This window comes from Eutrema salsugineum, unplaced genomic scaffold (assembly GCF_000478725.1).
Source record: "Eutrema salsugineum unplaced genomic scaffold, Eutsalg1_0 scaffold_2, whole genome shotgun sequence".
Lineage (NCBI taxonomy): Eukaryota > Viridiplantae > Streptophyta > Magnoliopsida > Brassicales > Brassicaceae > Eutrema > Eutrema salsugineum.
Genome location: NW_006256829.1, coordinates 8,474,307 through 8,487,959, shown reverse-complemented (window position 1 = coordinate 8,487,959; position 13,653 = coordinate 8,474,307). Strand labels below are relative to the sequence as shown.

General features: G+C 33.6%; 2 protein-coding genes and 1 pseudogene across 3 annotated transcripts; 1 reads left to right on the top strand and 2 right to left on the bottom strand.

Moving 5' to 3' along the window:
- Positions 1–1,682: 1,682 nt before the first annotated feature.
- LOC18017122 (actin-12) lies at positions 1,683–3,207 on the top strand. Of its 2 annotated transcripts, none has more exons than XM_006400906.2 (4): positions 1,683–1,742; positions 1,827–2,220; positions 2,375–2,988; positions 3,084–3,207. In XM_006400906.2, the coding sequence occupies exons 1-4, from the start codon at positions 1,683–1,685 to the stop codon at positions 3,147–3,149; spliced, it is 1,134 nt and encodes a 377-aa protein (XP_006400969.1). In that variant the 3' UTR covers positions 3,150–3,207. The 2 variants fall into 2 exon arrangements, with proteins under 2 accessions (XP_006400969.1, XP_024012721.1); XM_024156953.1 differs by having other exon boundaries at positions 2,375–2,993; position 3,084.
- Positions 3,208–8,748: 5,541 nt separating this feature from the next.
- Positions 8,749–10,421, bottom strand: LOC18017121 (nucleolin 2). Its single transcript, XM_024156749.1, has 7 exons — positions 10,401–10,421; positions 10,239–10,301; positions 9,863–9,925; positions 9,670–9,726; positions 9,274–9,494; positions 8,982–9,176; positions 8,749–8,839 (listed from the first exon to the last, which is right to left on the bottom strand). Exons 1-7 carry the CDS (start codon positions 10,419–10,421, stop codon positions 8,809–8,811), a joined length of 651 nt encoding a protein of 216 aa, XP_024012517.1. The 3' UTR covers positions 8,749–8,808.
- Positions 10,422–10,805: 384 nt separating this feature from the next.
- Positions 10,806–11,323, bottom strand: LOC112086819 (annotated as a pseudogene).
- Between the last annotated feature and the right edge of the window lie 2,330 nt (positions 11,324–13,653).

Below are 13,653 nucleotides of genomic sequence, written 5' to 3'. Positions count from 1 at the left end.
TGCTCATGCTTAATTATGCTGCTTCCCCCACATCCTATCATCATTACACCATTTCTCACCTTTTTCAGCGAATATCCATACCTCCCCATAAATTATTAGTTTTATTCTGTTATACTTTTAATAATCTTACTTTTTCTCTATGTTAAAGACTTAGAGTTTTAAGTCCCATGGGGATTGGCTATAAAACTCGGGTCGGGCTTTCATTCATAGACAAAAAACAAAAAAACGACAAATTCTTCTGGAGTGGGGTTAAAGAGGCCACTCACGGTTTATTTTCTATAAAAAAAAGTGATCATTAAAAATTACATACAAATAAGGTCCTAAATCCTAACATTACCAATTATATATTTGTTGTTTCCAAAACATATTCTTTTCGCACACAATTTTTTTCACGAATCATAATTTTTTACCATAACCGTTTCCGTGTGATTTGAGAAAGAAGATGAGCTTTTTGTTTAATTAAATTCAAAATACGTCGTCATTATATATGCTTATTACGTACAAAATTTAACATCGTTAAAAGCGTGGCTTTAGACATGCATTTCTAAATAGAACAGATGTACATGCATATTCTATAGATCGGTCGATTTTAAAACAAAACTTACATAATCGATAAAATAATGCATTTGTTTCCTTCAACTTTATTATATATTTACTTATCTATTTTCATGTGCAACACTCTTTGAGAGTGTTAGAGCAAACAAAAAATGCTTACTTCCACTACTAAGATCGTCATAATTGTTCTTAAACCTCATATATACGAATTCACACATATCAAATAAAGAAATATCCTTTAACAAAAAAAGGTTCATACTGACACATATATTATAAATCGGACACGCCTAATATCAATAACAAACTGAAACAATCATATTTCATAACTATAGGCCGTTGATTGTTAAAATTTCACCATTCTCATCTCGTTGATTTCCAAATAATCTCACTCAAAGTCAATAACAAACTAAAACAATATTTTAGCAAACAAAACAAGTTTTCACAAAACCCGTGATTTTCGGTCAGGTGAAGCTGTATATTCTTCACTACCTAAAAATAGGTGGACACTTGTCGTCACTCTCTTAGATATAGGCTTCAGCGAAAACTAACGGTCACGATCCGTTTGCAGTCGAGCAATATAAAGGAATGCTTCTTAGTTTTTTTTTTCAGAAATTTTGAACCCATTTTGGGCAGGGACATTTCAGGATTCAGTAATCTCTTTCTCTTCTTCGTTAAAAATTCACCAGGTGAAACACCTTTTATTGTACGTTTATTTTTCTTGTTGTGGATTTAAAATAACCTGCTTGAATGTGTTAGGGGCATTTTCATTTAGATAGCTCGTTTAATGAAAAGTTCTTAGAAAATCGTGTACGGCATTGCGGTTTCATGGTATGAATGAGAATGGCTGTTAAAGAACTGAAGATTTTTGAATTGTATGGAATTTAAGAATAATTTAGTGAAAGTTATTTATAGACATGGTTTTTGTCATAGGCGCAGCCATCGATTCGAGCAATTTCTTGATTTGATTACATTATTTTTCCCCTTAAACATATTCAGTTTCACAACAAATTATAATTTGGAACTAATGATATAAGCGTTTTTTTTTCCTGTGAACAAAACTTTTTAAAAATTGTTATATATGTTACATTTGATCTTAAATTTATATTTATACATATAGAAACTGAAGAATGGCGGACGGTGAAGACATTCAACCACTTGTTTGTGATAATGGAACTGGAATGGTTAAGGTAAGATTTCTCTATAAATGGAATGTTTTATATACCATAACATACTAATTAAAGAAAGATCTGAAATCTCTCGGGTTTAATTAGGCCGGATTTGCGGGTGACGATGCACCAAGAGCGGTTTTCCCGAGCATTGTAGGCCGTCCACGCCACACAGGTGTGATGGTTGGGATGGGACAAAAAGATGCTTACGTTGGAGACGAGGCTCAGTCAAAACGTGGTATTTTGACACTCAAATACCCGATTGAGCATGGAATTGTTAATAATTGGGATGACATGGAGAAGATTTGGCATCACACTTTCTACAACGAGCTTCGTGTTGCCCCTGAAGAACATCCGGTTCTCTTAACCGAAGCTCCACTCAATCCCAAGGCTAACCGTGAGAAGATGACTCAGATCATGTTCGAGACATTCAATACTCCTGCTATGTATGTTGCCATTCAAGCTGTTCTATCACTCTATGCAAGTGGTCGTACAACTGGTCAGTAACAACATCTTTATTTCTTTTATTTTTTGTATACATTAATATAGTTTTAGGATATTAATATCATCCATTCAAGAAATTCAAATTAATTCAGTTATTATTTTTTGGACAATATTAACTCTAATTAGTCGTTTTGCAAACTTTTGGTTAGGTATTGTTTTGGACTCCGGAGATGGAGTGAGCCACACGGTTCCAATCTACGAGGGTTACGCTCTTCCCCACGCAATCTTACGTCTTGACCTCGCGGGTCGTGACCTAACGGACCACCTGATGAAAATCCTGACGGAACGTGGCTACTCATTCACCACAACTGCTGAGCGTGAGATCGTTAGAGACATGAAAGAGAAGCTCTCTTACATTGCTCTAGACTACGAACAAGAGCTAGAAACTGCCCAAACAAGCTCGTCCGTTGAGAAAAGCTTCGAGCTTCCTGACGGACAAGTGATAACCATTGGAGCAGAGCGGTTCCGGTGCCCGGAAGTTCTGTTCCAGCCGTCGATGATCGGGATGGAAAACCCGGGAATCCATGAAACCACATACAACTCTATCATGAAATGTGATGTGGATATTAGGAAAGATTTGTATGGAAACATTGTGCTAAGTGGTGGAACCACAATGTTTAATGGGATTGGTGATAGAATGAGCAAAGAGATTACGGCCTTGGCTCCGAGTAGTATGAAGATTAAGGTCGTGGCTCCACCAGAGAGGAAATACAGTGTTTGGATCGGTGGCTCTATATTGGCTTCACTCAGCACTTTCCAACAGGTATAGTTATTATATTGTCTATGATCTTACTATAACATTTATATACATAAATGTTCTCTTTGATATAAATTGTGTTGTGTCTAATTCTTTTTCAGATGTGGATTGCGAAAGCAGAGTACGATGAATCTGGACCATCAATTGTGCATAGGAAGTGTTTCTAATCACAGTTCACGAAATCACCAAAGAAAGACAGAAGTAAAAGTAAAAGATAAAAGCGGTTAAAAGATTGAGTTTTTTTTTTACAGCGTACCTTTTTTATTTTAATCACATTTCTTGACTCAAATTGTTCTTTGTGATTGTGATTTGAAGCATCTGAACTTTAAAAAAGACAGTACATTTTCTTTTATTAACTATGTACAGTAAAACTTTTATAAATTAATAATGTCGGGATCATGATATTTTATTAATTTATCGTAATATTAATTTATCTATAAATTTATAGAGAACATATTTGTTTTCCACATATATTTTTTAAAAAATTTATTTGGAATAGTGTTATATTTCAAAATTTTAATAAATCACATAATATATATTATGATTAACAATCATAACTATCGCAATAAAATAGTTTTTAACACCATATTGGATCGCCCATGTAAATATATATATATTTCATAAGTTTAAAATTTATAAAAAATTATGGCTACTATCACTATTATTGATGATAAAATTAAAAATAATATTATAACACATTTAAAAACATTTACATGTAAGAAATCAATTATCACATCAAAAAAATCATCATAAATTTTAAATGTATATAGTAAAACAGCAATAAAAGCTAATGATATAATAATTAGAGAGATGAGAACCAATAAGATCTCAACTTTAAATAAAACAAAGACATTAGTCATATTTTAAAATATTATATTTACATATATTTACATAAATTTATATAATTATTAATTTATGTTTTTGTTAGGACCATATATTTACATAAGGGTTTTCAAAAAAATTATTATCTTATTATCTTATCGAATTTGATGAATTTTTACATTGGTCCGACTTGGGACCAACAAAATTTATTAATTTATAGTGATTATTAATTTATCGAGTATTAATTTATAGAGGTTCTATGATATATGAGTATATCACACCAATAGTGTTTTTATTATCTCTCACTTTAATTTTTCTCCTATGCATACAGTGCTCCGTGCAATGAGGGACTTAAACACTATATCACGTTCTAATAATTTGTTTTACATTTTTTTATTGATCAGAATTTTGTTTTACAAGCTAAAACCAATCCTGCACATATGATGATAAACACAACGAAAACAAAACAATCAGCAAAGCAAAAGCTAAAGAATGAAACCATTTGTCTTAAATGGCTTCCTAGCATATCCATCCAATGCCAACTATAAACCACTTGTCAGGTGAGGACTGAGGATTTCACTAAGTGGAGGTTGTTCAATATGTAAGCAATTTCTCTACACCACCACCACCCCCAGCCCAATCCTTTGTTTAAATCTAAGCAATGTGTAGAAAATCACGATGAGATCACTAGCCAGGTTTAATAAAAATGTATATATATATATATATATAAGAAAGTGTTGTACGGTATCTTCACCAGAAACACCTGATTTGGTATTTGTACGTAATGGTGAAATTATTATGCTCATAACGAAAGGAATGATTTCCAAACAGTTTTTGCTCGTATCCTCCCCCTATGAAGAGTTTATCATTTTGAAAGCAGCCATAGCTTCTTCTCTCCAAAGGTCCTCCCTTAAACATAGTGAAAATCAAATACGGTAGAGAACTCAAAAATGGTTCTTCAACGCCCTCTATGTGATTATTCAAGTCAACTCACATGTTCCTCGGTGCAGCCTTCTGCGACAGTCAACTTATGTTGATGCAGAGGAACAATTTGGGAGTCAAATTACTTATTTTTTTGTAACTCCCTGAGATTTGGATTCATTTCATCATAGCTTTTCAGTTTTAAGAAGACTACTTGACATCCAAGTGTATGATACTAAAAGAAGAAAAAAGTAAATGAGACAATACATCGGAATGATGACAAGAAAAAGATAAAAGAAAAGAAAATTGATGTAATAGAGAGAGAGAGAGAGAGAGAGAGAGAGAGATAATATGTCTTCCGCTTGAAATCGAAATCTAGTTGCACAAGGATTAGACCTAAAACAACAACAACAAAAATATAAATGATTTAGTTTGCAAAATCAGTAGTTTTTTTGTTTTAAAGAAGAATTTATATATAGATATATATTATTTACCTTCATCTCCACAACTTGTCTGAATATACACTTGTGACGCTGAAACCTAACAAACCCCAAATTTCCCCATTTATCACCATAAGACTCATGGACCTCCCAGAATGGTATCCTCTCTGACCCATGCATCTCAAAACCATGCCCCGTAAGCAGCACAATATGCTTCCGATATTTCTCGTACTTGCATGATTTAACTTACATGTCGGTGGGACAATAGGTTCCCTGAAAATTATTTTGACAATTAATTTAAATAAAATTTTAAAGAACTTAGACCTTCATAAATTTATATTTTCAATTACTTACATTCCCTTTGAAGTCAATGTAGCTTGGGAAGACATCAAGTTGCACAACCACAGGTGATTTAGTTAGCAGAGACTCAATCAGCTTCTCAAACTCCTCACTTTTCACTTGATCAAATCGATTGGGTCCATGATGAACAGTGAGATCATTCACATGTCCCTTACCAACCAAAAAGTGTTTAACACTCTCCAGTTTGTCTGTTAACTGATGCCGCATGTCCACTCCATCCAGCATCATTTGTATAGTGACAGGTTGTCTCGAAGAGCCATCTCTCTTCACTTAGGCATAGTGCCCTCTGGAAAATGCTACAGCACAGCAAGTACCTGTTAAAAAGAAGTGAAAAAGAAAAATTGTGAGTCTCTAGAGAATACAACAAACAACTCAATAAATTTTTCTTTCTCTGGTTTAAAAACAGAAGTAAAGTTAGTATATATTTTGTACCAAAATCAGCATCCGTGAATGGATTAATTTGGAGATAAGGCTCGGAAATCATGTCAGGACGCTTTGTTCTCCAAGAAAATAACATTTGTGTCCATCCCGAGTTTGTCTGAGAAGAGAAACAACATCAAAAGGATTAGGACTAAGAAAATAACATAGAAGAAGTAAATCTATCAATTAGCAATTGTCAAAAAGCGTTTATATTATAGATTAAAAACACAAGTAAACAACAACACAAAAACCTTCAGTAGTTTTGTCAAAGTTTCGTTCCTCTCTTTGAGAGATTCGATCAATTTTCTCATTGTCTGCCATGGATGCACGCAAAAACAAAAAATAAGACTCAAAAACTCGTTGATATCTTGCAACTCTTGAGAGTCAGAAGAAAGCTAGCTAGGAGGAAGCCAACCACATTCATGTATAGTCCCGAGCAAGGTATATTCTAGGTTTAACTGGATCAAAACTCCTAAACAAGGCTAGCCAAGGAACAATATTTGACTCGATTCCCTAAACCAAACTACCTAATCAGACGCGTGAGTTCTTCCCCGATACAATCCAATCTAATCTGCCGAGAGAAAACGGAAAAAAAAAAAATACACAAACTAAAAATCTGACCTTTATCTCCTGCTTCTTCAGCTTCTGCTTCGTGGCCTTCTTCACAGCAAGAGCTCCTTTAACCTAGAAATAAAAAACGGAAACAAAAACAAAATTTGGTTAAATTAGACTGATGAAAAAAGGAAGAAAGAAGAAAGAAGAAAGCCATAAGAAGAAGAAGAAGAACCACAATGCGACTGTCGCCCACCTTGCCCATGGAGAACTTGGGAAAAAAATTGAAGCTAGGCTTGCCCATGGACAAGTATCGAAGAACGACTGCTTGGTTTTCCCGATAGAAGACTGCTTATTTTCGGTACGGTCTCGCCCGAGTTAGATCCGCGTGGCGATCCGGTGCTCCGAGTTAGACTCAAAAAGTGTTGGGCTATAAAGGCCCATTACTAGTTGGGCTGGATTACGCTGATCCATCGATTGTCTCAGACGTCAGCAGCACTGAGAGAGTTGTTAAAATGGCGGCGTGTGGTCTTATTATAAAAATGTAAGATTTTTTATGGTCTTAAAAATTTAAGATTTCTCTTCTTCGTGAACATTTTCCATGAATTGCATTGAAGACATGTGTATTTATGATGATTTTGGTACCTGTTCTTGTTAACAGGTACTACGAAACATGGGCACCAGGAAATCATCCTTCTTGACATATAATGCAAACGCAGAAAAAAATTCAGCAAACTCTGTATGCTAGCTGTTTGCCGGATTGTTACCCTTTTTGGATGGCTACTCTTTTTTTGGCATTCCAAAACCATTCTTGTAGTCGGTTTTGAGAACCTTGTGACGTGCTCAAATATGGCCTAATTTCTATATCGGTTATAAGTGACTAACTTTGGAACTCGCCCTAGTCCGTCATTCATTCTAGTCTTGTTATACTATATATTACTTGGCAGACACTTTATTTTAAAATAATATAGATACATTTAGGCTAACTTTTCTTCTCGTTATCAGGCTTTTTGATCATACACGTCCCTTGTTGCCTTGTTGGTTTATAAATTTTAGCCTCCAAGACTCATCTTGCTTTGGTAAGTTATTCTCAATTCTGTAATATATTTCAGTTAGAAAGGGTGACAGAGGTGTAGACTTGGTTGCATCACTTTGCAAGATATATATATGACACCTCGGAAGATGAGTTGAAGGAAAGTAATAAATATATAAGGCAAAATCATCTGAGAGAAACAATATTGAAGAAGAAGCCATTTCGGCATCCGAGTGCCAAACCGATAAGCTAGATAATATTGACACAGGTTGGTCTAGAACTTTCACAAAGTCTTGTGAGTTGACTGACCTATTTCTCTATTGTCCTTGATAAATGGAGTTACATTTTCAGCTGGCTTGACCTACTCCTAAGATTTACTGGATCAGGCCGTCCATCTCAAGTAGAAACAGATTACGATTATACAGTTTGTGGAAAACGCAAACTCGATAAGAGGGTGTTCACCAATGAAGAGCATGGCTTACTTGGATCTGGAAGCTTATATGCAGGAGCTGTTAGATATCATTTGTGATTATGATTTGAAGCCATCTGAACTCTAAAAAAGACAGTACATTTTCTTTTATTAATTATGTATATCACACCAATAGTGTTTCTATTATCTTCTCACTTTAAATTTTTCTCCTATGCATACCGTGCTCCGTGGAATGAGGGACTCTAACACTATATCACTTTAAAGTTACACCTTCCAGCTCGAGAGGCTAGGTATCTTCTCTGCAACTCTAAATGAACAACCAACGAGTGGTATTATTTTTATTTCACCCTAACATCAACACACAATAAAATAAGATCTCATCAAAGTTTGATCCATGAAAAAAAGATCTCATCAAAATAGATTATGAGTATTCAATTCCTGTTAAATTTTATATACATTAGAAATCTTAATCACCAAAAGGAAACGTATGTGAGACGTCATCGAAAGAGAACATGCATGACAAGCCCGCTCATGTAAAGAAAGACATGAACTCTTAAATTCATGAAGACATCACAATTTCCGTCCTTAGCTACCCAACTAGGCCAACAAACTTGAATCCAACTCAATAAAATGTACTTTGATTTATTAAAGTTCTTAAAAAGTAGTTTCATTCATATTAGAAACTTTTTTTTTTTGATTAAAGCATTATGCAACTAAACAGCTAAGTCATAATCCAAGTTGTTACTAAAAAAAGCTAGTGATGAACCAGGTCGATAAACAAGTGAAGCAGCAACTGTAAAACGACCAGTATCAGTCGGATACTGATTCTTCATCTATGCTACGGGCTTTCAACGCCTCGAGGTAGCCAGGTGTGGTAGCCTGTATTAATGTAGTCGATAATCAAGAACAAATTTATTTATGTATATAGATAGTCTAGCACAAATTTTTTTTTTTTTTTTGGTTATAAAGGAACAAAATTTATTTGTGTATCAATAATTAAGAACAAAATTTATCTAAGTACCTGGGTCTTTTACTATAGAAGCGGTAAGCACAGGCTTTCATATCAGCCTGGCGACAACGAAGACACCCGCTCATGTTTTTGCCAACGTATTCGATCATACGTCTAGCCATAATAACCTCAAGCTTACGTCCTCCCATGTAACTTCCACTGAGTGATAACGCCTTCTTTTTATCTTCCACATCAATGAAAGCAAATCTGTCCAAAACAAACAAACAAAAAAGAAAAACTATTTGTTTACAATTTAACTTGAGTTGTTTGTAACACATATTTTGGAAGAAGACAAGTCACAAACTCTTTGGGAACCCCGGTTGCACACTCAAAGGGAACAAAAACCCATGTGATCTCTCCACATGAACCGAAATGTTTAATCAAGGCGCTCTTGATATCATCCCTATCAAGGGAATTATCAAATCCCTTAACGAAAAGGACTGCCTTATTAGGTGCCTTTGAATCTTGACTTTCATAGCAGCATGGATATCTCGAGACCACCTCTTTCTTTGGGGTTTCTTTCTCCTATAGACAAAACAAAGATTTCGTGAGAGTCCCCAATTCGGTAAGGAGGCGATTGAAATTAAACAAATAGTTGATCTATAAAGTGTAAAGTATCGTCATATCTCAACCTACAAAACAAACACATATATAGAGACTAAAAACACTCTTGTAAGATGTAAAAAAAAATAACATTTACTTTCAATGAAGTCTCCGGTAGGTCCGCCTTGGACATATCTGTCCACTCCGAGTATGTCTGAGAAGAGAAACAACGTCCGTCAAAGGGAATAGGAGTGACAAAATAAAATAAAAGTAGTAAATCAAATCAATTAGCAATTTTCAAGAAGCGTTTATATATATAGCTTATAAACACAATTAAACACAACACATACCTTCAGTAGTTCTTCTAAATTTTCGTTCACTTCTTTGAGAGATTCGATCAATTTTCTCATTGTCTGCCATGGATAAATGAATAAGAAGAGCAGCAAAAACAATAATAACTCAAAAACTCGTTGATATCTTGCAACTCCTGAGAGTCAGAAGAAAGCTAGCTAGGAGGAAGCGAACCACACTCATCTATCGAGCAAGGTATATTCTAGGTTTAACTGGATCAAAATCCTAAACAAGGCTAGCCAAGGAACAATACTTGACTCGATTCCCTAAACCAAACTACCTAATCAGACGCGTGAGTTCTTCCCCGATACAATCCAATCTAATCTGCCGAGAGAAAACGGAAAAAAAAAAAAATACACAAACTAAAAATCTGACCTTTATCTCCTGCTTCTTCAGCTTCTGCTTCGTGGTCTTCTTCACAGCAAGAGCTCCTTTAACCTAAAAATAAAAAACGGAAACAAAAACAATATTTGGTTAAATTAGACTGATGAAAAAAGGAACAACAAAGAAAGCCATAAGAAGAAGAAGAAGAATTACATCGGTGGATGTCTTGCCCATATAGAGAAGCGTTTTTGATAAAAAGTGGAAGGAAAAAAATTACCCCACACTGCTTATTTATAATTCTCTTTTTGGTCTATTTTGTTTAAGCTGGCGTTTTGTGGGTTGGGCTGTTATTATCTGGGCTTATGCGCAATCCGTTCGTTGGAAACTGCAACTCCATCGACACCGTTCATGAAAATAGAACATGTCGATACGCTAGGATCGTACTTGGATTCTTCGCAACGATTGTGTTCTTCACTGAAAATCGAGAGCTTAAGGAATCTATTACATCTATGATGAAAACTCATGTTTTTTAGGACTTTTTTACTTTGATTTAGATTATCTACATGTGGATTATTTGTGGAATTGCTGGATTTTGCACCACATGATGTTATTATTCTTTTATTCAAGATCAAAGACGTGATGAGAGCTACCAAACTCTGAAGGAAACCCTAGCTGTGAAAAATTCCCTGGAGGTTGTTTGTTAAGCAAGGCAAAGGCTAAGCTGAGATCAATCTGTTCATTGTTATTATAACCGCCGAGCTAGACTCGCCGTCTAGAAAGCTTTCCCGTCGTGGGACGTCGGTTCTGGAGGTGGTTCTGAGGCTTCTTGACGCCGAAGATGTGGACCGTTTGTTTTTCCAGCAGCCGCCTTCTACGGGGGATGCTCCTTAAGGGTTCCGCCTTTGGTCTAATATCTCCAGCATGATTTGCAGAAGTAGCGAGGCTGAAAGAGGCTGTACTTGTTGTAGTAACAAAACTTTGCGTTTGTTGAGTCGCAACATGGACATCTCAGGGCTAGCTCTGGTGGCTGTGGCCTAGCCGCCCCGGTCGCCGGCGAGGGTTTCTTCTGATGGTCATCTTGTGTTGGGTTTGATGAACATGATACTCCCATGCATGGGTTCTCTTGCTTTGTTAAAATTCCCCAAAACACACCAAAGTTTCAATTTAAAAACCAAAACCCCCAAGATGTTGGAAATTGGGTAAATAATGGAGTTTTAACTGGTGCTGTACCAATGATCCCATAAGAGCTGAATCTGAGAGATCCTTGAAGACTATTAGATGAGTATGAGTAAAAATCCAAAGTGAAGCAAAAGGAAAGGCCAAGCATCTTGTTGTAGCCTCGATCCAATATGCTTTTTTTAAAAAAAAAAAATGTTATAGAGTTATTGAAGCTATAATATATACAAATTGGCGATGTGCGATGTCTTAAGAGTTTAATGCCATTGCCCATAACATAGGATATTGCTGATGCGGGTGTTAGTCTTGCTAATTTTTGTAAATTTATAACCAATATCTTAATTTAAAATATCACAAATGCAAAATTTATTTAGTAAGTTGGAGTTGAATACAAATGAATGACTAAACAAAACGGTAGAACTCCAGAGAAACGATTTTCATTTGAAACATAGAGATGTTTTTGGATTTTGTGATCACTAAACACAAACATTAACAATTATTACAAAGACAAAATATGGGGGGGGGTTTAGGGTGGCTAATTACCTTTTACCCCTCTTTATGTTTTTAAAATTAAATTTAATAAAAAATTATTAAAAATCGTAAATTAATTAAAAAGATATTTAAAATCGTCAATTAAATTCAAATATTAAAAATCGTATATTAATAAAAAAATTGTTAAAAATCGAAATTCAATAAAAAATATTTAAATTTAATAGAAATTATTAAAAATCGAAATTTAATCAAAACATATTTCAAATAGAAAATAACGAAAATTTCAAAATTGGAAGTTAATCAAAAAAACATTTAAAATCATATCATATATCATATATATTATAAGCAAAGTAAAATTTTGAGTTAAAACTCTCTCATTCAATCCCAGGGTGGCTAATTACCATTTATCTCTCTTTATATTTTTTAAAATTAAATTTAATAAAAAATTTATTAAAAATCATAAATTAATTAAAAAATTATGAAAAATCGTAAATTAAATAAAAATATTAAAAATCGGAAATTAATAAAAAAAATTGTTGAAAATCGAAATTTAATAAAAAACATTTAAATTTAATAAAAATTATTAAAAATCGAAATTTAATCAAAAAATATTTCAAATAGAAAATAACGAAAAATTAAAAATTGGAATTGAATAAAAAAATATTTAAAATCATATCATATATAATATATGCGAAGTAAATTTTTCGCTATAAGGTCTCTCATTCAATCTAGGTAACTAATTCCTCTTTATTCGTTAATAAAATTTTAAATATCCTTAATTAATTTATTTATTTTCGTAGTTTGTATAAAAATTTTGCTGCCACTTTTAGTTATTTTGATAATATTAAGATAATTTCAATCTGATTATCTGTTGAGCGAGATTATATGAAAAAAAAATGTACATGTGATATGGGAAATCCTAGCTTAAGTTGAGAGATTTTTTCCGTTTTTCAGTACCAGTAGTAGTGTTCTTCGATTATATGTTGTTGTTTTGTGTTGTCAGTTATTCTTCCTTACTTAACGTGATTAAAACCATGTCAACATATCATAAATCATCTTCATTGTCTAATGAACAGGTTTTAAGTCTTTTGTTTTTTTGTTTGTTATAAATATGGCTTTCTGAATTCTGTTTATTTTTGGAATAATGTAAGAGAGGCCAAATACTCTAGCAGGGCGCAGAGGAAAAACAGAACAAGGGAAAAAGGGAAAAACGAAGTAGAAAAAGAAGAGAAAAAAGATAAATTAAAACATATAGAAGAACATAGAGTTGACGAAAACGTAAAAAAATGAGGAAAAAATGAACAAAAAGTCCTAGACCATGAATAATAAGATAAAATGGGTAACACAAAAATAGTGAAGAAGAAAAATGATAAGGAGATGAAGAACTCAAAGTTGAAGAACAAAAATAGTAGATGAAGAAAATAAAGTATAAGAAGATGAAAACTCGACGATGAAAAAGAAATAAAAAGAAGAATGTAAAGATGCGAAAAAGACAAACAAAAATTAGAAAGAAAAAAAAGTTTGGATAAGACAAAAATGACTAATAAGAAGTAAAAAACAGAAGATAAAAACGGCTAATAAAAGCAAAAGAAGAATAGTAGAAGATGTTGAATAGTAAAAATTTAGAGAATACAAAGAAAATAAAAATAAAACGAAGAAGAAGAGGCAGACAAATAAAACAAAAAAAATCAACAGAAAAAACGAAGAAAAACCGAATGAAAAAAAAAATCAAGAAGTCAAAGAAGATGAATACAATACATAAGAAGAAATAGTCAAAAACAATGAAAGATAAGAAGGA

What these genes read in the sequence shown, in the direction of transcription:
- LOC18017122 (XM_006400906.2), top strand. Translation starts at nt 1,683, where the DNA reads ATGGCGGACGGTGAAGACATTCAACCACTTGTTTGTGATAATGGAACT. An exon ending in ATGGAACTGGAATGGTTAAG is followed by an intron (nt 1,743 to 1,826) that starts GTAAGATTTCTC and finishes GGGTTTAATTAG; the next exon opens with GCCGGATTTGCGGGTGACGA. An exon ending in TGCAAGTGGTCGTACAACTG is followed by an intron (nt 2,221 to 2,374) that starts GTCAGTAACAAC and finishes ACTTTTGGTTAG; the next exon opens with GTATTGTTTTGGACTCCGGA.
- LOC18017121 (XM_024156749.1), bottom strand. Translation starts at nt 10,421, where the DNA reads ATGGGCAAGACATCCACCGAT. An exon ending in ATTTAGAAGAACTACTGAAG is followed by an intron (nt 9,727 to 9,862) that starts GTATGTGTTGTG and finishes TTCTCTTCTCAG; the next exon opens with ACATACTCGGAGTGGACAGA. An exon ending in GCAACCGGGGTTCCCAAAGA is followed by an intron (nt 9,177 to 9,273) that starts GTTTGTGACTTG and finishes TGTTTTGGACAG; the next exon opens with ATTTGCTTTCATTGATGTGG.